General features: G+C 50.8%; 1 protein-coding gene and 8 non-coding genes across 9 annotated transcripts; all 9 read right to left on the reverse strand.

Annotated features, from left to right (window-relative positions):
* Window positions 1-17,477: 17,477 nt before the first annotated feature.
* Window positions 17,478-25,520, reverse strand: LOC144102464 (uncharacterized). The gene is made up of 3 exons (XM_077635729.1): window positions 24,634-25,520; window positions 18,157-18,450; window positions 17,478-18,051 (listed from the first exon to the last, which is right to left on the reverse strand). Exons 1-3 carry the CDS (start codon window positions 25,518-25,520, stop codon window positions 17,478-17,480), a joined length of 1,755 nt encoding a protein of 584 aa, XP_077491855.1.
* On the reverse strand, window positions 18,876-18,947 carry TRNAD-GUC (transfer RNA aspartic acid (anticodon GUC)). Its single transcript has one exon. It is a non-coding gene; the product is annotated as a tRNA-Asp (tRNA).
* TRNAD-GUC (transfer RNA aspartic acid (anticodon GUC)) lies at window positions 19,031-19,102 on the reverse strand. Its single transcript has one exon. It is a non-coding gene; the product is annotated as a tRNA-Asp (tRNA).
* TRNAD-GUC (transfer RNA aspartic acid (anticodon GUC)) lies at window positions 19,571-19,642 on the reverse strand. Its single transcript has one exon. It is a non-coding gene; the product is annotated as a tRNA-Asp (tRNA).
* Window positions 19,726-19,797, reverse strand: TRNAD-GUC (transfer RNA aspartic acid (anticodon GUC)). The gene has a single exon. It is a non-coding gene; the product is annotated as a tRNA-Asp (tRNA).
* Window positions 20,036-20,107, reverse strand: TRNAD-GUC (transfer RNA aspartic acid (anticodon GUC)). The gene has a single exon. It is a non-coding gene; the product is annotated as a tRNA-Asp (tRNA).
* TRNAD-GUC (transfer RNA aspartic acid (anticodon GUC)) lies at window positions 20,191-20,262 on the reverse strand. The gene has a single exon. It is a non-coding gene; the product is annotated as a tRNA-Asp (tRNA).
* Window positions 20,346-20,417, reverse strand: TRNAD-GUC (transfer RNA aspartic acid (anticodon GUC)). Its single transcript has one exon. It is a non-coding gene; the product is annotated as a tRNA-Asp (tRNA).
* Window positions 20,501-20,572, reverse strand: TRNAD-GUC (transfer RNA aspartic acid (anticodon GUC)). The gene has a single exon. It is a non-coding gene; the product is annotated as a tRNA-Asp (tRNA).
* Window positions 25,521-25,577: the final 57 nt, after the last annotated feature.

A 25,577-nucleotide genomic window follows, 5' to 3' on the forward strand; every position in this document is an offset into this window, starting at 1 on the left:
GGGCCGGGCTCTTGGATCGCCATGCATAAAGACGGTGTTGGCGACGATGCGTCCGGATGGCAGATTGGGCAGAATAACCTGATAATCTTCGGCAGTAGCCACAAAAAACCAGTTACCGCGGCCCGACTGGGCCGCTGAAACCGCTCCGACGGAGCTCATGATAACGCGTCCGTCACGCTCGGTGGCCGGAAGTCGAATGGCCACTATACTAACTTTTTTTTCTTTATTGCCTGACTTCGGCAAGAACCACAGTACACAAATACACTTACAGGGCACAATGAACAATACTTAACACTATCCCCCTGGTGGGTTGTGGCATCGTCATATTAACACTCAAAACTCTCTAAGCGCCACCAATGGCTCTACTCTTCCGAGCCACTCGGGTGCTTGAGGAGCGATTTTCTGAATTTCAATATACTTATGCGTACACTCCTGCAAATTGATCTGTGCTGGCCGTGCATCAGGATCGCAATGATATCCTGCCATTCTGGAGCGCCAAATACAGTGGAGTCCCATTCGCATAATAAGGTCGAATGGTGTCCCATCCTCACTCTCTACAGGCAAGTACCGTATTCCATGAGAGTCTAGCGGAAATTTCTTTTTTAAAGTCCTTTACAAGATGTCCCAGAAGTATAACCCCTCCCAACAATGCAAAAAAACGTGGTCTATTGTCTCCGGTTGTTTACAGATTAAACAATGTGATCCCCAAGGTAAAAATAAATGCTTCCCCTCAAAAAATTTCTTTACTGGGAGTGTTCCGGTATGTAAATTAAAGAAGAATGTTTTTGCACTTGGCGGCACCTGCATCGCCTTCACACGCTTAAGTACGCGCGTCCCAGGCCTCCACTGTATATGGCCCTGTACATAGGTTGTGGAAGAACTCCATCGCACAAATCCCTATACAACTTCTTCCTGCTAACAGAAGACAAATACTCATACGAAAACCGAACAGATAGGAATCGAACACTCGCGACAACCTCTCTAAAGTATCCGAAAATACGTCCCGATAAACTTTCGGTTGAGACAACAAAATCCGGCAGTGCATTTCCAAGCCTTAATTGGCACACAGTGCGCAAGAACGGATCCCTTACATCACGCACAAAAAAAAATCTGCTTACGACCTGCCGCAGAAATAAGTCCCCCAGACTGAGGCCACCGTCCTTGACCCGCATTAACAAATTCGTCCGGCTGCATCGTTCCCAGCCTGCAGCCCATACAAAAACGGCAAATATCCGGTGCAGTCTCTGTAGGTTCATCCTTACACAATGCAACGCTTGCATCACGTACCATAGCCTAGACATAAAAAATTGATTACACACTGTGGCTCTTGCGAAAATTGACAGATGTTGCCCTTTCCACCTCTCAACCTTTTCACGCATGGCTTGCGTCTGTTCTCTCCAGTACGGTTCGCTATCGCGATAACCGACTAGTGGGACGCCCAAGTACTTTACTGGGGTCGTCACCCAGGACATGTTCGCAAAATTGTCGGGTTTCGTTGGCCATTCTCCGTGCCAAAACCCCAGGGACTTTGACCAATTCACTTTACTGCCTGTTACTTTGGTGAATTCTTTTACACATGCCACGGCCTTGGTTACACCTTCCCGATTCACTGTGAACACTGCCACATCATCCGCATAGGCCTGGAGCTTAACTTCTGCCGCCTGAAGCTGGAAGCCACGATTTTTTTCATTTTTCATGATATTCAAACACAACGCTTCGATGTAAATGCAGAATAGAAGGGGGCTAAGGGGACAACCCTGGCGCACCGAACGCTGCAGGACGATGGGTGCCCCTAAACTCTTATTTACAGTTAGTCTTGTCGTGCAGCTCCGGTACGCCAAGGCCACTCCCTCGCGAATAATGGACCATGCATTGACATGGTCGAGTATGCAGAACAGGATTTCGTGCGAAACACAATAAAATGCTTTCTGAAGGTCAAGCTGAAGTATTGCTACACCGCTATTTGTATGATCTCAACATTCAAGCACACACTTCGCTCTATGAATATTGGTAACAATGGAGCGTCCCTTGATCCCACACGTCTGGTGAGGACCGACTACATCTTGAATAACTGACTGTAGTCTACGGGCTAAAATCTTCATGAAAACTTTATAATCTACGTTTGTGAGTGCGATATGCTGTGACCTGTTGTAACTTTTCTGCTTCATCATATTTAGGAATTAATACTGTGTGGGATTTACCGTAAGACGGAGGCAATTCATTTACTTTGTAGGCTTCAATATACACTGCTGTCAGTACTGGCACTATTTCGTGTTTATATGTTTGTAAAAAGCCGCGCTTAATCCATCAGGTCCAGGTGATTTTCCAAGGTTCAAATTTTCTATCGCATGCTCGACCTCTGACGCAGTTATCGACAGCTCCAACCTTTCTTTCTGTCCGTCATCTGATCGCGGTAAAGCGCCCAGAAACTTTTCATTGAATGCGCTCACATCCACTTCTTGCTTTGCAAACAGCACCTGATAATATTCAAGAAATGCCTGCTGGATATGACTGCTTTCTCTAGCTAACGCCCCACCCCAATCAATCTTTTCAATGTGGTTTCGCTGAGCATGCGCTTTTTCAATTCCTAGCGCTCGTTTTGACGGTGTCTCCCCAGCTGCTACATTTTGCGCCCTAGCCCGCACAAGCGCGCCACCATAGCGTTCTTCTTCGAAGAGTTCAATTTTGTGTTTTATTTTTCTAATGTCGTTCATCCATTTTCCAGGCTCTTCGTTTTCTTTTTCGACAAGTTTAGCCAGTAAGGATCTTAAATTTTCTTCCTCACGCTTCTCCTCTTGTACACAGCTTCACCTATCGATCGCTGCAATCTTTATTTGTTGTTTGCAAAGTTCCCACTGCTGATATACTTTCAATTCCCCGCCCGTCTCTAATTTGCCGAATTCTTCATTTACTTTCCTGCTAATGATGTCGTCGGTAATGAGCTAATTATTTAATTTCCACATCTCCGAAGAAAACTGATTTCCTCTTTTCTTTGTCCCTATACCACACTCCACTAAACAATGATCATAAAATGATACCGTACTACACTGTAGGTACTGCATTTTGAAATAACATCCGGCGACACATAAATGCGATCTAGCCGTGCATGGCTTGACCGCTGAGAATGTGTGAACCTCACACAACGCTCGCCTTCTAAACATTCCGCCACATCATCGAGGTTGCACGTCGCTATAACCTCTGAGAGTGCCTCAGTGCTTCTGTCCTTGAACGCCCGTGCACTGGTTTTATCACAACCTCTCAGAACGCAATTGAAGTCACCCATGACGATCAGGGATTTCTCCCAAATTAAGTACTTTTTTGGGCTCTGAAAAAAAAAACTGTCCTTTCATCCACCGCATTTGGAGCGTACACACAAATTATGCGCCAATATGTTTTGTTGTACACGAAGTCAACCAAAACACATCTACCCGATGGACACGCCATATATCTCTGAACCTCAAGTCCCGGTACATTCTTAACAAAAATGACACAGCCCGCAGACGTGCCTATAGCGTGGGACACTACTGCAAAAAACCTAGACGTGAAATGTCGCACCATGTTCCGTGTCTCATCTTTCCCGTCAACTTTCGTTTCCTGCACTGCCAGGACGTCAATGTCACGCTCAGTTAAAATGCTGTATACCTGACTCTGCTTCTTCTTGCTTGCCAGTCCCCTGACGTTAAGTGTACCGACTTTTATGGGGGACGCGGGAGCAATTTTCATACAGAAGAAAGAGGCCGGGAACGTGGTGCTTACCCTTCCCGTCTAGCGCGTGGCTAGACGACACCGGAGCCATCCGGTGCTGGTTCCAGGCCTGGCTGCGGGGGCGGTTTGTCAAGGGTTCTCCTCTCCGTCGACACATTAGGTCGTGTGGATGGCCGCCGTCCTTGGGTCGTTTTTGCCGGCGGCTCCTCGACACTGGGGGCTGCCGCCTTGTATCCATCGGTTCCGGTCTGGGCATGTGGTCTCTTCGCTGGAGCAGGACCATTGGTAGTACGGGCGCCGCTCTTGTCATTGTTCTCGTTCGGAGTCGCTGGCTCACTTTCTTGGAGCGCTGAGTCGGTTTCTTGGAGCGCCGGCGCGCTTATTTCATCACTCGACGCCTCCATCCCATTTGTCGAAGATTCTACCCCTTCAGGCTTCCGCCCACCATCGCTGCTGGAGGGTCCCGAAGAGTCCGTCGCGCCTGCGTGCTTTTCGGGTTCGCCTATGCCTTTTGCAGATTCTTCGGCCTTGGCTACATCCATCAGGAGTTCCGCAGAGTCGTCTTTCGACACAGCACCCGTAGCCACCGCATAAGTGCGGACACAGTCGGCATGCGCGTGACCGTACCGCCGACACTTCGTACAGCGGGGAACTTTACATTGACGCCGCACGTGACCCGTACCGTGGCAGCGCAGGCACTGCATTGGACGTCCAGGCGCCACGACAAGAGCCAACTCTCCGGCGACGCGTACCTGGTGTTGCAGGCCACCCACTTTAAGACCGGGCTTCAATTTCAGTAGGACAGTTCTTGTCGTTGAGCTCTTGTCATTGACGCCTTAGATCCGCTACCGCTCTCGCGTAACGTCGGTCACTTTGCCAAACACCGCTAATGCAGTCCGGATGTCGTCGTCGGCCACACTATGAAGCATCCAGTGTAGCCGCAGCTTTACCTTTTGGTCTTAGGGTCGATGATAAGGCAGCGGCGTCTCTTAACTTGCAGCTCATTGAAGGCGAGCAACTTCTTTGCTGCCTCCGTGCTCCGCAGGGTGACCGCCTACACATCGTTTGTTTGGTACGCGCTCAACGCGACCACGTCGGGGAGCGTACCGGTCTCGGCCAGGGCGTCACGGAAATCCTCGACTCGAAACGGCCTCGCTCAAACGTCTCCGTGAAGAAAAACCGTGTTGAAAACATCACGTCCTGTTGGCAGTGTCGGCAAAATGATATGGTAATCCTTATCTTCACAGTCTTCAATCCTGTTTCCGCGGCCGTCGAAGGCCGCTGTCACCGCTCCGCTGGAGCCCATGATACTGCGATCCGATCAGCTCGGCTGCCGGAAGCAGAATGAGGGGATACTGGCCACTATACTAACGAGGAGAGACGGGAGGAGGCACCCAGCAGTGTTGGCCATGGAAGAGGAGCGTGATATAGAAGAAGTTAGCGCAAAACTTAGACGAAGACAGAGAAGAAACACACAGGACGACAGACGAGCGCTACTACCAACTGTTTATTGGGTCTTAACACCCGGAATATATATCCGAAAAAAACAAGCATGCGCAGACAGTTGGAGGCACACACGTCATACACCAGCGTCAGGATGAGGCGAAAGGGAATCCAGAAAATCACATTCAGAAGTATAAATCTGTAAGGAAGGATCACTCGCGCAGCGATCAGATAGCCTTTTAATGTGGAAGGCCTCCAGCACAAGCCTCGCTGTGACATTGGCGCTCCTGCCCAGAATCTTTGTTTTCTCAAATCGTGCCCTACACGTGCTGTCACAGGAAGAAATATGCCGCACAATATTAGCGGTTCTGTCGTTGTTTTTCAAATTTCTATCATGCTCCCGTAGCCGGTCATTAATGCAACGGCCAGTTTGACCTACATAAGAAGACCCACAAGAAAATGGTATGCTGTACACCACCCCTGTAGCGCATTTGACATAAGAAATGCCATGTTTCTTTTTGCAGCCACTCTCACAAGGGCCAGAAATGCGTCGGCAAAGCTTTGAAAGCTTGTTGGGGGCTGAGAAGACTAAGGGCACGTGGTGCCTGCCGGCCACCTTCTTGAGGTTGTGTGACACTCGGTGCACATATGGAACAACCACCGGCTTTGATGTCGAGAAATCCGGTCTTCTTTTTTGAGCGCCTTTTTGTTTTTGCAGGAGGGTTTCAGCAATAGCAGAAATAACCGGACCAGGGAAGCCTACCGCCAAGAGGCGGGAAACCTGATTATTGACACTCTCCTGAATGCTATGAGGGCACGATTTAAGAAGGGCAGATTCCAGGCAGAGTGACGCAATAGCTCTTTTCACAACTTTTGAGTGATAAGAGTCGTATCTCAGGGTCGTATCTGGGCAAAAACTTTTTGCCTGTCAAACGAAGCAAAGTCAGAGTAAAAACAAAATTTGTTGACTTTTGCAAGAGCTTGCAGCTGACGCCTTTAGCGAGTGCTATTGATAACAGTTCAAAGAATTCCTTGTCGGTCTTTTTTTCGGCCAAAACACATAAACCAGATATGCCGTTTAGGACTATTGTAAGTGAGAAGGGTTCATGGCAACACCACGTCAGCCGATTTCTTCTTTCCAAGCTTAAACCTCTGTCTATTAATGACCCCTTCTGGGTAAAGAAGTCAGCTGATGTTGCCGATTTTTTTAAAAACAGCGATCAGGTATGCTCTGCCTTTTCTATCGACATTGAAGATTTGTTTTATTCGATATACCACATGCTGAGTTGTTGGCCTCTGTTAGAGAGTGTATCGAAAGCTCGGGGGCGGTGGCGTTCCAGAACAATGCGGGCATTTCAACTGATAATTTTCTAAAGCTTTTAGAGTATTACTTGAATGTTACCTTTATCTTACATGACAATCAGTTTTATCTGCAGCGCAAAGGTATTTGCATTGGTTCTTGTGTAGCGCCAATTTTATGTGATATTTTTTTAGCTTTTATCGACCGCTCTTTGGAAATTGCCTTACGTGATGGTCCGGTTTTAAAAGTTTTTAGATATGTAGATGATTTTTTAATCTTTTTAAGGGCTGGGACCTTTACATCCCTTGACCCGGTTGTTTCTCAGATTTTAGCTGTTTTTAATCAATTAGGACGAGGGTTGGTTTTTACGCATGAATTGCCTGATAATCAACAGTTACGGTTCCTGGACTTAAAGCTTAGGTTCTGTAATGGCCACGTGTGCTGGATGTACTCCCCCCGTGCCAACAAAGAGTTGTTGAGATACGACTCTTCACACTCAAAAGTTGTGAAAAGAGCTATTGCGTCACTCTGCCTGGAATCTGCCCTTCTTAAATCGTGCCCTCATAGCATTCAGGAGAGTGTCAATAATCAGGTTTCCCGCCTCTTGGCGGTAGGCTTCCCTGGTCCGGTTATTTCTGCTATTGCTGAAACCCTCCTGCAAAAACAAAAAGGCGCTCAAAAAAGAAGACCGGATTTCTCGACATCAAAGCCGGTGGTTGTTCCATATGTGCACCGAGTGTCACACAACCTCAAGAAGGTGGCCGGCAGGCACCACGTGCCCTTAGTCTTCTCAGCCCCCAACAAGCTTTCAAAGCTTTGCCGACGCATTTCTGGCCCTTGTGAGAGTGGCTGCAAAAAGAAACATGGCATTTCTTATGTCAAATGCGCTACAGGGGTGGTGTACAGCATACCATTTTCTTGTGGGTCTTCTTATGTAGGTCAAACTGGCCGTTGCATTAATGACCGGCTACGGGAGCATGATAGAAATTTGAAAAACAACGACAGAACCGCTAATATTGTGCGGCATATTTCTTCCTGTGACAGCACGTGCAGGGCACGATTTGAGAAAACAAAGATTCTGGGCAGGAGCGCCAATGTCACAGCGAAGCTTGTGCTGGAGGCCTTCCACATTAAAATGCTATCTGATCGCTGCGCGAGTGATCCTTCCTTACAGATTTATACTTCTGAATGTGATTTTCTGGATTCCCTTTCGCCTCGTCACGGCGCTGGTGTATGACGTGTGTGCCTCCAACTGTCTGCGCATGCTTGTTTTTTTCGGATATTTATTCCAGGTGTTAAGACCCAATAAACAGTTGGTAGTAGCGCTCGTTTGTCGTCCTGTGTGTTTCTTCTCTGTCTTCGTCTAAGTTTTGCGCTAACTTCTTCTATATCATGCAAAGTCAACTTGCCCGACAACACGCTCTTCTGAAGAGGAGCGTACTACGCCTGCATAGAGAAAAAAATAAAAGCTCCCAGTCGGGGAATCGAACCCCGGTCTCCCGCGTGACAGGCGGGGATACTGGCCACTATACTTTTTTTTTTATTGCCGGGCTTCGACAGAATACAACAAAAAGCATACACGGGTAGACACCCAAACTACAAAAAGGTAGCCTACAGCCCCCAGAGGGCCAGGCCTTGTCAGTTTAAAATTCCCTGAGTTCCGTCAAAGGTTCGAGCTTTGAAAGCCACTCAGGGGGAGATGCTTGTGTTTTCAGCACCTCGATGAACTTGTGCATTGTCTCACGGAAATACAATCGCGCAGGCCGCGCATCCGGGTCACAATGAAAGCCTGCAATTCGGGAGCGCCATATGCTATGGAGGCCCGCGAGCATTACTAAATCCAACGGCATGCCATCTTCTTTTGCTGTAGGCAGGAATCGGATTCCATACGGATCCAATGGTAATTCTTTTTTGATGGTCCTTTGAAGGGCGTCCCAAAAATATACCCCTTCCCAACAGTGCAAGAAAACGTGGTCGATTGTTTCTGGTTGTTTACATATAAGGCAGTGGGATCCCCAAGGAAGGTAAAACCCCTTTTTTTCTTGGAAAGATTTTACAGACAGAGTCCCGGTGTGAAGCTTGAAGAAATTTTTTGCTCCCGGTGGTACCTGCATTTTTTTCACCCCTTTCAGGACATCTCTGCCTGGGCCTCCGGAGCATATTGCCCTGTACATTGGTTCCGGCAATAACACGTCACATACATCCTTGTACAATGTTTTCCGCTGAACACCACTTAAATAATTTTTTTGAAAATCTCGCCGTCAAAAACCTGACGCTAAACACAACCTCTTTAAGAAAACCAAAAATACCTCCAGTCATAGTCTCCGTTGCAACAATGAAATCTGGCACAGCACGCACGAGCCTGACTTGGCATACGGTACGTAGAAAGGGATCTTTAACGTCTCAGAGAAACAAAAATCTGTTTACTATCTGCCGTATGAACAAGTGCCCCAGACCAAGTCCCCCTACCTTGACGCTCCTGAACAAATTTGTCCGGCTGCACCTCTCCCATTTTGAGGCCCATATAAAGACAGCGAAAATACGGTGCAGCTTTTGCACATTTAACCATGAGCAGTGGAGTACTTGCATCACGTACCAGAGCTTGCTTATCAAAAACAAATTGCACACAGTTGCTCTTGCAAATAGAGACAAATTAGCACTTTTCCATTTTATCGGCTTTCTCACGCGTTTCTTCAACCTGTGTTTTCCAAAAAGGCTCAGTGTCCCTGTAAAATTCGAGTGGAACACCTAGGTATTTCACGGGTGTTGTCACCCAAAAAACGGTGGCGAAAACAGCTGGAGTCGACGGCCATTCTCGGTGCCAGAATCCCAGGCACTTGCCACAATTCACCAAACTTCCGGTGACCTCACTGAAACCCTTTACTGCTTCGATTGTCCTGCTTAAGCTATCTTGGTTAACGCAGAAAACAGCAACGTCATCTGCGTATGCTAAGAGCTTCACTTCTGATTCCTGTACACGAAAACCATGAATAGCCTCATTTCCTACAATGTTTAGGCAGAGGGTTTCTATATAAATACAAAACAGCAGGGGGCTGAGGGGACAGCCCTGGCGTACCGATCCCTGCACACTAATGGGGGCCCCCAAGGTCTTGTTTACTATTAACCTCGTAGTGCAGTTACGGTAAGCCATGGCCACACCCTCTCTTATAACAGAACCAACGTTAATGTAATGTAGAATGCAAAACAGCAATTCGTGCGCCACACAGTCAAACGCCTTCTCAAGGTCAATCTGAAGAACTGCGACCCGAGCATATATTGCGTCACAACACTCAAGCACGCACCTAGCCTTGTGAATATTCTCAACAATGGAACGCCCCTTGATCCCACACGTTCGGTGAGGTCCGACTATTTTATGCATTACTGTCTGTAGCCTGCCTGCAAGAACCTTCATATAAATTTTGTAGTCGACATTTGTGAGGGCTATGGGCCTGTACGATGTTACCTGTCTGAGTTTTTCTGTTTGATCGGTTTTTGGTATGAGCACAGTATGCGAGAATGCATATGATGTAGGCAGAGCATGAAACTCATACGCTTCATTAAATACCACTGAGAGGAGCGGCGCTAGTTCCTTCTTGAAAGCTTTATAAAAAGCCGCGCTCAGGAAGTCGGGCCCCGGCGACTTTCCTGAGTTTAATTTATCACTAGCCTGTTCCACTTCTTGTTCGCTAATTGGCAGCTCTAATCTTACTCTGTCTGCGTCATCAATACCTGGCATGGCCCCTAGTGACCACGTAGTGGTGACGGCAGTCGAGGCAGCGATGAAGACGGACGAAAGGATCTTCTAAAAGAACTGTTTATTGGGCTGACTTGCACCCAAAATGGACTGAATCACTCGGCGGCGGCGAAGCGACAAGCGTGCTCGGCGGTCGTCGAATAGAATGCCCGCCGCTGTCGGCCGTGCTCAATTTAAAGCTGATAGCGAACATTCGAGATAAAGGGCGCAAAGTTACTAGAACATTCCGGAGCAACGTAGAATCAGCTTTGCCTGGCTGCGATCAATCGAGATAAATCTAGTCGCGTCTTGCGTCGCAAACGAAGCGATAAGGTGGTGTCGCGGCAGATTTGAAAAACGAATAAACACTGCAAATATTCGCGGCATTACTCCCCTCTCAAAGAAGCATCGACCCGATGCATTAAGACAAATATTACTAGTAAGGGGAAAAAACGGATCTTGCGAAAATAGAGCATGGAAATGCAGCGGCCTTTAGCGCGCATAATACGGCTTCAGACGGACTACATGGACAACTTCTGGTCGTACGCGGCGTCGCTGGGATGCAGTCATTGCGTCAGGGATGACTTCATAATCCAGTTCACCCAGCCGACGAAGAACCTTGTACGGGCCGAAATAGCGGCGCAAAAGCTTTTCACTCAATCCACGGCGGCGAATGGGCGTCCACACCCAGACTTGGTCTCCTGGCTTGTATTCCGCGTTGCGTCTTCGTAGGTTGTAGCGTCTGGCGTCGGACCGCTGCTGATCTTTGATCCGTAATCGGGCAAGCCTTCGAGCTTCTTCTGCGCGTTGAAGGTAGGCGGCAACGTCGACGTTCTCTTCTTCTGTAACGTTGGGCAGCATGGCGTCTAGCGTGGTCGTGGCATCCCTGCCATGGACGAGCCTAAAAGGCGTCATCTGGGTGGTCTCCTGCACTGCGGTGTTGTAGGCGAAGACGACGTAAGGCAGGATGACATCCCAGGTTTTATGTTCGGCATCGACATACATAGCGAGCATATCGGCGATGGTTTTGTTCAGGCGCTCGGTCAGTCCGTTGGTCTGCGGATGGTATGCAGTTGTCCTCCGGTGGCTGGTTTGGCTGTAGCGCAGGATGGCTTGCGTGAGTTCCGCCGTAAATGCTGTTCCTCTGTCCGTGATGAGCACATCGGGGGCGCCGTGTCGAAGAAGAATGCACTCCACGAAAAATTTGGCCACTTCTGCTGCTGTTCCGTTCGGTAGGGCTTTCGCCTCGGCGTAGCGGGTCAGGTAGTCGGTCGCTATGATGATCCACTTATTTCCAGATGTTGACGTTGGAAAAGGGCCAAGCAAGTCCATGCCAATCTGCTGAAAGGGTCTTGAGGGAGGTTCAATGGGGTTCAGAAATCCTGCTGGTCGTGTGGGAGGAGTCTTTCGTCGCTGACAATCTCGGCATGTTTTCACATAGTGTGCGACATCGGCAGACAGTCGGGGCCAGTAATACTTGTCTTGAATGCGGCGGAGGGTGCGAGTAAACCCGAGATGTCCAGCTGTCGGCTCGTCGTGTGAAGCCTGTAGAACTTCTTCGCGGAGACAAGTAGGTACAACAAGGAGGTAGGCTGTTTTGTTCGCTGTAAAGTTCTTCTTCACAAGGACCTCATTCTGCACACAGAAAGAAGACAGTCCTCGCTTGAATGAAGCGGGGGGTGAAGAAACCTTGCCTTCCAGGTACTCGATGAGGCCTTTTAGGTTGGGGTCCGAGCGTTGCTGCTGAGCAAAAGAGCTTGCGCTGATGGGTCCCAGAAAGGCGTCCTCATCGTCTTCCAGCGGCGGTGCATCTACAGGGGCTCGTGAGAGGCAATCGGCGTCAGTGTGCTTGCGTCCGGACTTGTAAACGACGGTGACGTCAAACTCCTGGAGACGCAGACTCCATCGAGCGAGTCGGCCAGAGGGATCCTTCAAATTGGCAAGCCAGCAGAGCGCGTGGTGGTCGCTGACCACCTTGAACGGCCGTCCGTAGAGGTAGGGGCGGAATTTCGACGTAGCCCAGATGATGGCAAGGCACTCCTTCTCAGTGGTCGAATAGTTAGCCTCGGCCTTAGAAAGGGAACGGCTAGCGTATGCGATGACCTTCTCCAGCCCGTCACTTTTTTGAACGAGAACGGCGCCTAGTCCCACGCTGCTTGCGTCGGTATGAACTTCAGTATCGGCGTTTTCATCAAAATGCGCAAGGATCGGTGGGGACTGTAAACGACGCTGAAGTTCTTTGAAGGCTTCTGCTTGCGGCGCTTCCCATTTAAACGGCACGTCTGCCTTCGTCAGTTGGGTCAGGGGCTCGGCGATGCGCGAAAAGTTTTTCACAAATCGTCGGTAATATGCGCATAGTCCGAGAAATCTGCGCACTGCTTTCTTATCGGCCGGCGGTTGAAACTGTTCAATAGCGGCTGTTTTCTGCGGGTCTGGGCGTACTCCTTCCTTGCTAACGATGTGGCCTAGAAACAGCAGCTCTTTGTAGGCAAAGTGGCATTTCTCTGCTTTCAAGGTTAGGCCAGACGACTTGATTGCGTCTAGTACTGTTCGAAGTCTTTTGAGGTGCTCTTCAAAGTTCGAGGCGAAGACAACGACGTCATCTAAATATACCAGACAAATTTTCCACTTCAGGCCTGCCAGCACTGTATCCATTACTCGCTGAAACGTCGCTGGTGCGGAACAGAGACCAAATGGCATCACCTTGAACTCAAACAGCCCATCCGGAGTTATGAATGCTGTCTTCTCGCGATCTCTTTCGTCGACCTCAATTTGCCAGTAGCCGCTCTTGAGGTCCATTGATGAGAAATATTTGGCGTTGCAGAGGCGGTCCAGTGTGTCGTCGATGCGGGGGAGGGGGTAGACGTCCTTCTTTGTTATGTTGTTCAAGCGGCGGTAATCCACGCAGAATCGAAGTGCGCCGTCTTTCTTTCTCACTAGAACAACCGGTGCCGCCCATGGGCTGTTTGAAGGCTGGATGACGTCATCGCGAAGCATTTCTTCGACTTGGCCCCGGATGGCTTGTCGTTCTCGCGGAGACACACGGTAGGGGCTTTGACGGAGAGGTCGGACGTGTTGATCCGTTATAATGCGATGCTTGGCAATTGGCGTCTGTCGCACCTTCGGCGATGTCGAAAAGCACTCACTGTATTTTTGAAGCAGATTGCGGATCTGGTCTTGTCTGTTCCGGTGCAGGGCTGGGTTGATGTCGAAAGTGGGCGAGTTCTCTTGGTCAGGCGGATCTTCTGCGGAGGGGTCGGAGAGGGCGAAGGAATCTCGTACGTCAGATATTTCGTCGTAGAAAGCAATCGTCGTTCCTCTGTTAATATGCCGGTATTCTTCGCTGAAGTTAGTCAGCAGTACTTCGGCCTGGCCATTGCGGAAATGTGCGATGCCTCTTGCGATGCTGATTCCTCGTTCTAGTAGCAACTGCATGTTCCCCTCGATGATGGCTTCAGTGTTTATGGCTTTCGTGGCGCCTACGGTCACGATAACGCTTGAACGGGGTGGGACGCTCACTTCTTCCTCCAGGACACTTAGGGCAACGTGATTTTCCCGAGTTTTCATCGAAGCGATGGCTTCGTCCGTCGAAAGCGTGATCAGCTTGGATCGCAGGTCGATGATCGCCTGATGCTCATTAAGGAAATCCATACCCAAGATAACTTCGCGGGAGCATTGCGGTAGCACAACAAAGGTCGCAGGATAGGTATGTCCTTTGACAGTCACTCGCGCTGTGCATTGTCCTGATGGCGTAATGAGGTGGCCCCCAGCTGTGCGAATTTGTGGGCCGTCCCAAGCCGTTGTGACTTTTCTGAGCTGCGCAGCGAATCTTCCATTCATCACCGAGTAATCGGCTCCTGTGTCGACTAGAGCGGTAACTTTCCGGCCGTCGATAGTCACTTCTAGGTCGGAGGTCCTGGCTCTTGCATTGCATGTCGTTCTCGGCGTCGGGTCACGGCTTCGTCGCGTATGCGAGTCACGGGTTGGGCGTGTGGTCGAAGCTCCTCTGGGTGGCGGCGTCGATTTCAAGGTAGCTTGCGTCGTGGTCGAGGTTCTCATTGTGTGCGGCGTCGGTGCAGCGAGTGTCGGTTCTTCATGCGGCGTCGCGGGTGCAGCGTCTTCATGGGGCGTGGTCGGTGGAGGATCTTCGGCGTTTAGCTCGTGAGCAACCTCACCTCCAGAGGTTGCTGCCTTTAGTTTCCCCTACGGGGGCTGGGCGACCTTCCTCGTACCGCGGCTGCGTAGCTGCGGCGTGGCGACGCAAAGCGCGAGGTTGACGGCGATGGTGAGCGCGAAAAGCGGTTCGGCGTGTACTCTTCTCGACGCAGGTACTCGTCGATTTCGTGCGGACGTTGTCCGAAGCGTGGTCGTGGGGCGTTAACGGCAAATCCTCGAAGACCGATACGTCGGTACGGGCAGTGACGAAGAATATGGCCGGCCTCACCGCAATGGAAGCACAACGGCCGGTTGTCGGAAGTCCTCCAGGCGTCGCATTTCCTGGGGCTTGAGGGTCGGTCATAGGCTGGGCGGGCGGGGGCTGGGAGGCGGCGTTGTGGACCAAGTGGCTCATCTCGGGGAGGACGTGGGGGTTGTCTTTGGGGCTGAGCAGTCTTTACTGCAGCGGCGTAGGTCATGGCCTGGGGTTCTGTGGCCGTCGGGGTGCCAAGTGCCTGTTGCACTTCTTCCCGTACCACGTCCATCAGAGTCGATGCTTGTGGCTGTGGGGAGGATGGCAGTAATCGGCGTAGCTCCTCTCGGACGATTTCGCGGATAACGTCCCGCAAGCTGTCGCTGGTGGTGGCCGGCGTGTCCGAACGGATTGCATAGGCAGAGGAAGGGCGGTTGTACTGCCGAGCTCGGACGTCGAGGGTCTTCTCAATCGTGCAGGCTTCCTGCATGAATTCCTCGACCGTTTTTGGCGGCTGACGGACGAGGCTGCCAAAGAGTTGTTCTTTTACGCCGCGCATTAAGAACTGAACTTTCTTTTCCTCGGTCATCCCGGGATCGGCGCGGCGAAATAGGCGCTTCATCTCCTCGACGTAGCTGCGGACGGGCTCATTCGGAAGCTGGATCCTGGACTCGAGGAGTCGTTCGGCTCTTTCTTTCCTCACGACACTGGTAAATACCTTCAATAGTTCTCTCTTGAATAGCTCCCATGTCGTAAGGGACGACTCGTAGTTTTCGTACCACGTGCGTGCGGAGCCATCCAATGAGAAAAAAACGTGTCCAATCTTTGCCGCATCATCCCACTTGTTGAATGACGCCACGCGCTCAAATTGATCCAACCATTCTTCAGGGTCTTCGCCTAGGGATCCATTGAAAGTTGGCGGCACCCGCGGCTGCTGCAGTATAATCGGTGTCGACATCTTCGGCGAGATTGCGGTGCTCGTAGCCGCGTCTTTTCGCTGTCTTGTGCGGTCCGGCAGTTTCCCGAACTCAGGCTCCTCTCCCTGGAGACGTCGGCTGGCTCGCTGAGCTGCTGGCTCGTCCTCGGGTGCGAAGCGCTCAGGGCTGGCTTCACGACTTGAAGGGGGCGTCCGGAACATGGAAGGCTACCCCGCACCTCCACCAGATGTCACGTAGTGGTGACGGCAGTCGAGGCAGCGATGAAGACGGACGAAAGGATCTTCTAAAAGAACTGTTTATTGGGCTGACTTGCACCCAAAATGGACTGAATCACTCGGCGGCGGCGAAGCGACAAGCGTGCTCGGCGGTCGTCGAATAGAATGCCCGCCGCTGTCGGCCGTGCTCAATTTAAAGCTGATAGCGAACATTCGAGATAAAGGGCGCAAAGTTACTAGAACATTCCGGAGCAACGTAGAATCAGCTTTGCCTGGCTGCGATCAATCGAGATAAATCTAGTCGCGTCTTGCGTCGCAAACGAAGCGATAAGGTGGTGTCGCGGCAGATTTGAAAAACGAATAAACACTGCAAATATTCGCGGCAATATCTCCTTAAATCTGCCCATGTCAACCTGCCTCGAAGCGAAAAGCGCTTGATAGTAATAAAAAAAGGCCTTTGCAATGCTGTCATCGTCAGATGCAGTGACACCGCCCAATTGAATTTCCGCGACATGGTTTCGCCGAGCGTGCGCCCTTTCCATTCCCAACGCCCGTTTTGTGGGTGTTTCGCTCACGGCGAATTGCTCAGCTCTCGCGCGCACAAGTGCACCGCGATATCGCTCTTCCTCTATCGTTTCTTGCTTTTGTTTGGTTTTTCGGACGTCTTCACTGAAAACACCCGGTGCCTTGCATTCCTGAGCTAATAACTTGTCCAGTAAGGTCTTGAAATGTGCCTCGCTTAACCTTTCTTGAAAACGTATGCAGCTGGCCCTTTCTATTGCATACACTTTTATCTGCTGTTTGCAACTTTTCCATTCTTCTCCAGCTGCTCGATTGCCATTAAGGTAATTTTATTAATTTCCTGTGCTCCAAACCCGGTGAAAATTTCGTCTTTACGAAGCTTATTGTTGAATTTCTAGAGGCCCCACTGGAAAGAGTTTTTACGTTTTACCGCGCCTATGCTACATTTCACCAAGCAGTGGTCCGAGAAAGTTGCAGGAACAACATCGTAGCTGTGACACTTTGGCGACAGGTCGACCGATACATATAATCTATCAAGGCGGGCATGGCTACTTCGTTGGAAGTGCGTGAACATCATGCCGCGCTTGTATAAAACACATTCAGTCACGTCCTTCAATGCAAACTTATCAATCAAGTGACGGAGAAGTTCGGTGCTTTCATCGCGGTGGGACCGCGTGCTGGTTTTGTCAGCCGCGCTCAAGACAATTAAAATCTCCCAACAATATCAGGTGTTTTTCTGTGCGTAAGAAACGCTGAATGCTCTCAAAAAAAGCTACCCTATATCCTCGCCCACGTTAGGTGCGTAAACGCAAATTAGTCGCCATTCAGAGCAGGCGAAAGCAAAATCCACTACTACGCAACGACCCGAAGGGCACGATGTGTACGCCTGCACCTCGAGGCTAGGCAGCTTTTTTATAAACACAATGCATCCGGCAGATGTGCCGACTGCATGGCTCACGACCGCATAGAATCTTGACGTAAAACGCTGCACGATGCTCTCGGTGTCTTGTTCCCCTGCATCTTTCGTTTCCTGAATAGCAAGCAGATCGATATTATGATCTGTTAAAATGCGGTGCACTTGGCTCTGCTTCCTCTTAGCGGCAAAACCTCTGTCATTGAGCGTTGCAAAAGTCAAGGAGGTTGCAGAAGCCATATTTAAAAACGTGTGAAGACGCCGAGAGCACCGTGCTCACCTTTCACATCTAGCACGAAGCTAGACGCCGTTGCCACCACCGGAGCCGTCAGGAGCGGATGCCTGGTTTTGCTGCGGAGGCAGTGGATGCGCCTTCTCGGCGACCCGCTTGCCTGCCGCAAGGTTGGGCGTTGGCCTGAGTGTGGGTCGCCTGGACTGGCCTGTTTTCGCTGGCGGCTCCTCAACGCCGCCATCTGCGGGCTTGTCCCCTTCGTTGTCGGTCGGGTCGTGAGGTCGCTTGGCTGGGGCGGCGACGGTCGTCACACGGGCGCCGCTCTGGTCCACCTGTTCCTCGCTGGTCGGTGGTTGGTCGACGTTTTTAGCCGGATGACTGGTCCCGTCGCTGGATGACCCTTCATTTGTCCCAGCAGGAATTACCGTCCCCGGTTCCTTCCCACCGCTGCTGGCCGTGTTTCCGTCGCCGCTCGGGTGCCCAGAAGACTCCGTCGTCCCCGCCGGTTTCGTCGTCACGTCTGTTCCCTTTGCCGCCTCTTCTGTCTCGGCGACGTCCATAATGTGCTCCGTCGTGTCGACTCCCATTGCCAGCCCGGTTGCCACTGCGTATGTGCGGACGCTGTCGGCGTGGCCGTAACGCCTGCATTTCGAACACCGGGGCACTTTACACTGTCGCCGAACGTGGCCCGTGCCATGACAGCGCAAGCACTGCATCGGTCGCCCCGGCGCCACAACAAGGGCCAACTCCCCGGCGACACGTATCTGGTGAGGCAGATCATCAACCTTCAAACCAGGCTTCAGTTTTAGGAGCACAGTTCGTGTTGTAGATCCCTTGTCGTGAACGCCTTGGACGCGCCACCGTTCCCGTGTAACTTCGGTTACCTTCCCGAACGCAGCAAAAGCCGTCCGGATGTCTTCGTCGGCCACGCCTTCCAGCATCCAGTGGAGCCGTACCTTGACTTGTTGGTCTTCCGGATCGATGATAAGACATCGCCGTCCTTTCACTTTCAGTTCCTTTAGGCGAGAAGCCTCTTGGCTCCTTCAGCGGTCTTGAAAGTCACAGCCCAAACGTGGTTGATTTGGTACGCCCCCAAAGCCGCCACGTCAGGGAGCGTACCAGACTGGGCCAGCGCATCACGAAAATCCTCGGCCCGAAAGGGCCTAACACGAACATCACCGTGCAGAAAAAGTGTGTTTAAAACCACACGTCCGGTAGGCAGCTGTGGAAAGATAACCTGATAGTCCGTATCGTCGTTTCCCTCGATCCTGTTTCCGCGGCCAGCAAGGGCCGCTGTCGCCGCTCCGCCGGAGCTCATGATCCCGCGTCCGTCACGCTCGGTGGCCGGAAGTAGAATGATACTGGCCACTATACTAAAGAGGAGAGATGGGAGGAGGCACCCAGCAGTGTTGGCAATGGAAGAGGAGCGCACTACGCCTGAATAGAAATAAAAAGAAAAATAAAAGCTCCCCGTCGGGGAATCGAACCCCGGTCTCCCGCGTGACAGGCGGGGATACTGGCCACTATACTAACGAGGAGAGATGGGAGGAGGCACCCAGCAGTGTTGGCAATGGAAGAGGAGCGCACTACGCCTGAATAGAAATAAAAAGAAAAATAAAAGCTCCCCGTCGGGGAATCGAACCCCGGTCTCCCGCGTGACAGGCGGGGATACTGGCCACTATACTAACGAGGAGAGATGGGAGGAGGCACAAAACAGTGTTGGCCATGGAAGAGGAGCGCACTACGCCTGCATAGAAATAAAAAGAAAAATAAAAGCTCCCCGTCGGGGAATCGAACCCCGGTCTCCCGCGTGACAGGCGGGATACTGGCCACTATACTAACGAGGAGAGATGGGAGGAAGCACCCACCAGTGTTTTTTTCTTTATTGCCTGGCTTTGGCCCATAACATTTACACAAAAAACACTCAACAAAAAACACACAAAACGCTATGTAATTTTAGTATGACGAAGCCAGACTCATGATGGCTAACCACGACAGTGTCGTATGTACATAGTGTTTTGTGTGTTTTTTGTTGAGTGTTTTTTGTGTAAATGTTATGGGTCAAAGCCAGGCAATAAACAAAAAAAAACATACAGGACTGTCGTGGTTGGCCATGGCAGAGGAGCGTACTGCGCCTGCATAGAAGCAAAACAAATAACAGCTCCCCGTCGGGGAATCGAACCCCGGTCTCCCGCGTGACAGGCGGGGATACTGGCCACTATACTAACGAGGAGAGACGGGAGGAGGCACCCACCAGTGTTGGCCATGGCAGAGGAGCGTACTGCGCCTGCAAAGAGAGAAAGATAAACAGAGAAGCTCCCCGTCGGGGAATCGAACCCCGGTCTCCCGCGTGACAGGCGGGGATACTGGCCACTATACTAACGAGGAGAGACGGGAGGAGGCACCCACCAGTGTTGGCCATGGCAGAGGAGCGTACTGCGCCTGCAAAGAGAGAAAGATAAACAGAGAAGCTCCCCGTCGGGGAATCGAACCGCGGTCTCCCGCGTGACAGGCGGGGATACTGGCCACTATACTAACGAGGAGAGACGGGAGGAGGCACCCACCAGTGTTGGCCATGGCAGAGGAGCGTACTGCGCCTGCAAAGAGAGAAAGATAAACAGAGAAGCTCCCCGTCGGGGAATCGAACCCCGGTCTCCCGCGTGACAGGCGGGGATACTGGCCACTATACTAACGAGGAGAGACGGGAGGAGGCACCCACCAGTGTTGGCCATGGCAGAGGAGCGTACTGCGCCTGCAAAGAGATAAAAATAAACAGAGAAGCTCCCCGTCGGGGAATCGAACCCCGGTCTCCCGCGTGACAGGCGGGGATACTGGCCACTATACTAACGAGGAGAGACGGGAGGAGGCACCCACCAGTGTTGGCCATGGCAGAGGAGCGTACTGCGCCTGCAAAGAGAGAAAGATAAACAGAGAAGCTCCCCGTCGGGGAATCGAACCCCGGTCTCCCGCGTGACAGGCGGGGATACTGGCCACTATACTAACGAGGAGAGACGGGAGGAGGCACCCACCAGTGTTGGCCATGGCAGAGGAGCGTACTGCGCCTGCAAATAGATAAAAATAAACAGAGAAGCTCCCCGTCGGGGAATCGAACCCCGGTCTCCCGCGTGACAGGCGGGGATACTGGCCACTATACTAACGAGGAGAGACGGGAGGAGGCACCCACCAGTGTTGGCCATGGCAGAGGAGCGTACTGCGCCTGCAAAGAGATAAAAACAGAGAAGCTCCCCGCCGGGGAATCGAACCCCGGTCTCCCGCGTGACAGGCGGGGATACTGGCCACTATACTTTTTTTTTCTTTATTGCCGGTATTCTGACCCACATGAAAATAAAGCACATATTCATACATAAGCACTAAAACACAATCAACATCTTTGTTAAAACAACGGCCGCTCAGCTTGTGCGGTCACGCTCATGCTAAAATTCCTTCATCGCCAATAATAACTCAACACGTGACAGCCACGCTGGACTACATTCCAGCATCTTTTTCTCCTGAACAAAGTTGCTTATGCTTTCTTTGAAATATTGACGTGCCGGTCTTGCATCGAGATCGGCGTGCCTTACTGCCATTCTGCATTTCCAAATACTGTGTAGGGCTATTAGCATGATCAAATCAAATGGGGTACCGTCATCACTTTCAATTGGCAAGTAGCGAATTCCGTACCCATCAAGCGGAAATTCTTTTTTGATTGTGCGCTGAAGCACATCCCAAAGGAACACAGCATCCCAGCATTCAAGGAACACATGCTCAATTGTCTCCTCCTTCCTGCATATTATACAGTGAGTACCCCAGGGAACAAAAAAACCTTTTTCAGCCATCCACGGTTTGACAGTCAGAGTTCCAGTGTGTAATTTGAAAAAGAAACTCTTAACACCAGACGGGACTAACATTGCCTTAACACGCTTTAGTACCTTGTTACCTATACCTTCCCTGTAAAGGGACCGATATAAAGGCACGGGGAGAACCACACTACAGAGGTCTTTATACAGTTTTTTCCGGTTGACTTCACTCAGGTATTGGAGTGAAAACCGCGCCATCAAAAACCTACATGAAACCACAACTTCGCGTAGAAAACCATGCACTCCACCGGGCATACTGCCAGCAGAGACAACCATATTAGGCAAGTGCTTCCCCAGGCGAAGTTGACAGACAGTGTGTAGAAACGGGTGCTTAACGTCCCGAAGAAATAAATACCGATTGACAACCTGTCTCAAAAACAAATGTGACAAACTGAGTCCTCCATTTCGAACTCGTAGAAATAAATTGGTGCGGCTTGATCTTTCCCAGGAAGATGCCCACACGAACACTGCAAACACCCGATGAAATTTTTGGATATGAACCCTGGAGCAATGCAAGACTTGAAGGACATACCAAAGTTTGCTCACTAAAAATATGTTGCAAATTGTGGCTCTCGAGAACATTGACCAATTCCATCCATTCCATTTATTCACTCTTTCCCTCATTTTATCCACTTCACTCCTCCAGTAGGCCTCGCTGTCTTTGTAGCACTCAAGAGGAACTCCCAAGTATTTAACAGGAGTCGTAGTAAAACTCATGTTGGCAAAAGTGTCTGGGGCCTCCGGCCAATCCCCGTGCCAGAATCCCAGGCACTTACTCCAGTTTACCGCGCTGCCACTGGCCGCACAAAAACTTTTAACACACTTAACAGCCTGTGTTACACTGTCGTAATCATTACAAAAGATGGCTATATCATCCGCATAAGCCAACAGTCGGACTTCTAACTGATGTAGTTTAAAACCGCGCATACAATCGCTCTGTATCACGCTCAAACAAAATGACTCTATATACAAACAAAAAAACAGTGGCGAAAGAGGGCAACCCTGGCGCACCGAGCGTTTGACTGGAATGCGTGAACCCACAACCTTGTTGACAATTAGACTTGTCGTGCAATCCTGGTACGCCATGGCGACCCCGCCTCGAATAATTCTACCCACATTCACATGATCTAGAATGCACTGAAGAATTTCATGAGGCACCCTATCGAAAGCTTTCTCCAGATCAATTTGGATCATTGCCACTTGTGTGCCCATTGCGTCGCAGCACTCAAGGATACTACGCGCTACATGTATATTTGAGAAAATAGGTCGGCCTTTAATACCGCACGTTTGATGCGGCCCCACCAGATCAGTAATGACTGTCTGCAATCGCTTAGCCAAAATTTTCATCATTATCTTATAGTCTCCATTTGTGAGGCAAATTGGACGGTAAGAAGTTACTCTGCGCAATACAGAGGGGTCTTCTGATTTCGGTATAAGAACAGTGTGGGAGGATGTGAAGGAAGGCGGCAGTACATTGAGATCGAATGCCTCATTATAGACAGCAGCTAATACTGGTGAAATTGTTCTTTTTAGACGTTTATAAAAGGCTGAGGTCAGACCATCCGGGCCCGGAGACTTCCCCGGCTGCAAGCTTTCAATAGCGTTTTTCTCCTCCTCTACTGAGATAGCTGCCTCCAATAATTCCTTCGTACTGTCGTCTAGGCTGGGCATCAACAAAAGGAAGTCCTTCTTGAAACGATCAATCTCAACTGAGCAGTTGGCAAATAACCCACTGTAGTGCTCGAAGAAAGCGCGCTCAATATCTTCTGCTGTGTCACTAACTTTTCCACCAACTTCAATTTCCACTATCTGATTGCGCCGCGCGTGCCACTTTTCTGCGCCCAACGCTCTTTTTGATGGAACTTCCCCCGCTACCAGCTTTTCAGCTCTCGCTCGCACCAGAGCACCGTGGTATCTTTCGATGTCGAACTGTTCTATTTTATGCTTTAGTGCGCGAATATCGTCCATGAACATGCCGGGTCTACTACACTCTTCACTGATCAATTTTTCCAAGTTTCTGCGCATCGTTTTTTCCTCTGCCCCCTTTTGTCTGCGTATAGCGCTCGCCCGCTCCAATGCTTTCATTTTAACTGTCTGCTTGAAGTTCTCCCATTTTTCTCTGTACGTCGTATTACCCATATGTTTCATTGCATCAACTTGCGTCGTCACGTCTGCCATAAAAATTTCATCATCCAGTAATTTTGAATTCAATTTCCATAACTGCCACTCGAAGCTTCTTTTCCTTTCTTTCGTGCTTGCTACTAGAAAACTGACTAAGCAGTGATCAGTAAATGAAACAGCGCTCACTCGGTACTCCTTGCAAAAGGGTACCAAATCAAGGCTTACGTATGCTCTATCCAAACGAGCGTGGCTCGAAGCCTGAAAATGGGTGTACTGCGTATTTCTTCCACCACCAAGGCATTCAGCCACATCCGCCAAACTACTGTTCCCTATTATTTCATTTAGGGCAGTCGTGCTTGCATCCTTGTACGGTCGGGTGCTAGTTTTGTCCCGGGATGAAAGAACGCAGTTGAAATCGCCAATAAGAATGACCAACCTATTACACTGGGTATACTGTTTTAGCTGTTCAAAAAACCTGCACCTTTCCCCGGCAACAGTCGGCGCATACAAACAGATTACACGCCACTCCAAGGACGACAACAAGAAATCACATACAATAAACCGTCCTGACGTGCATGACGTAACGGCTTCTATTTTAGCTCCTAGACTATGTCGGACCAACAATGCGCAGCCTGAAGAATATCCCACGGAATGGCTCACAATAGCACAGTATCGCGCTACGAATTGCTGCACCATGCCCCCGGTTTCCACGTCGCCCTCGACCTTCGTCTCCTGCACTGCTAGAATGTCAAGGTCACAGTCGCTTAACAGGCGGTACAGTTGACTCTGCTTCCTCCTTGAGGCAAGCCCTCGGACATTTAATGTTGCCACGCGAATGGACTTATCCATAGTCATCATAGCAAGGCGGGAAAGAAAACCGGGGGCATGGCGCTTACCTCACAACTGTGGTTTGATCCGGAGTGTGCTAGCACAGGGCGGTCCTCACGGCGGCATAGGCGGCGTTTCCGCCGTCTTGCGCGCCGCCGAAGTGTTCGGCAGCGGTCGAAATGAAGGACGCCGTCCAACAGTCGTCTTGGCTGGCGGCTCGTCTGCAGCAACGACACTAAGCTCCTTCCCATTTTCGCCAGCGTCGTGAGGTCGCTTTGCAGCGGCACTAATACTGTCGCTGTCCATCACGGTGACTGGTGCCGGCTCGGTGGGTGGTTTCTCGCCTCCTCCGGGAGAGGGGTGGCCCGTAGTGCTTGCCTCATCCTTCTCGTTCCCGCCTTCTGCGTCGTCATGTCGCCGCTTGTCTGCGGGTTTGTCTCCGCCGTCAATTAGTTGTTCCCCTTGAAAGTTCGACGATGCACCTTGCGTAACCAGGTTACGGCTCGTCCTTGCTGTTTCCTCTGAGTCTTCCTCGTCCATCAGGTGGTCCGATATGTCGTTTGCCTGCACTGGTCCGGCTACGCTGGCGTACGTCTTTGCGCAATCAGCATCGATGTGGCCGAAACGACGACACCGACTACAGCGCGGCACTTTGCAGTCGCGACGTATGTGCCCGGTGCTCTTGCAGCGCAGACACAGAGGAGCGCGGCCCGGCACAACAACAAGAGTTAGCTCTCCGGCTATCTTGAGCTGATGCGGAATATCGTCTATTTTGACGTCGGCATGCAATTTTAGTCCAACTGTACGAGTCGTCGACCCTTTTTCAGTGACACCGAGCGCCCGCCACTTCTCCCGGGTCACCTCCACCACCTTCCCGTAGGGCGACAGTGCCACGCGAACGTCTTCGTCGGTAACGCCATGCAGCAACCAGTGCAGCTTTACGCGAACCTCTCGGTTATTCGGATCAATGAGCAAACATGGGCGATCCTTTACCTTCACGTCGACGGCCAAAAGCAGCTTCTGAGCAGCATCAGCAGTTGTCATTGTCACAGCCCACACGTGGTTCATTTGATACGCCCCCAACGCCACAACGTCGGGAAGCGCACCAAGGTTGGCCAAAGTGTCCCGGTAGTCTTCAACACGATACGGCCGGGCTCTTGGATCGCCGTGCATGAAAACGGTGTTGGCGACGATGCGTCCGGATGGCAAATTGGGCAGAATAACCTGGTAATCATCGGCAGTAGCCGCAAAAAACCTGTTACCGCGGCCCGACTGGGCCGCTGAAACCGCTCCGACGGAGCTCATGATAACGCGTCCGTCACGCTCCGTGGCCGGAAGTCGAATCGGCCACTATACTAACGA

Source organism: Amblyomma americanum, chromosome 8 (genome assembly GCF_052857255.1).
Source record: "Amblyomma americanum isolate KBUSLIRL-KWMA chromosome 8, ASM5285725v1, whole genome shotgun sequence".
Classification (NCBI taxonomy): Eukaryota; Metazoa; Arthropoda; class Arachnida; order Ixodida; family Ixodidae; genus Amblyomma; species Amblyomma americanum.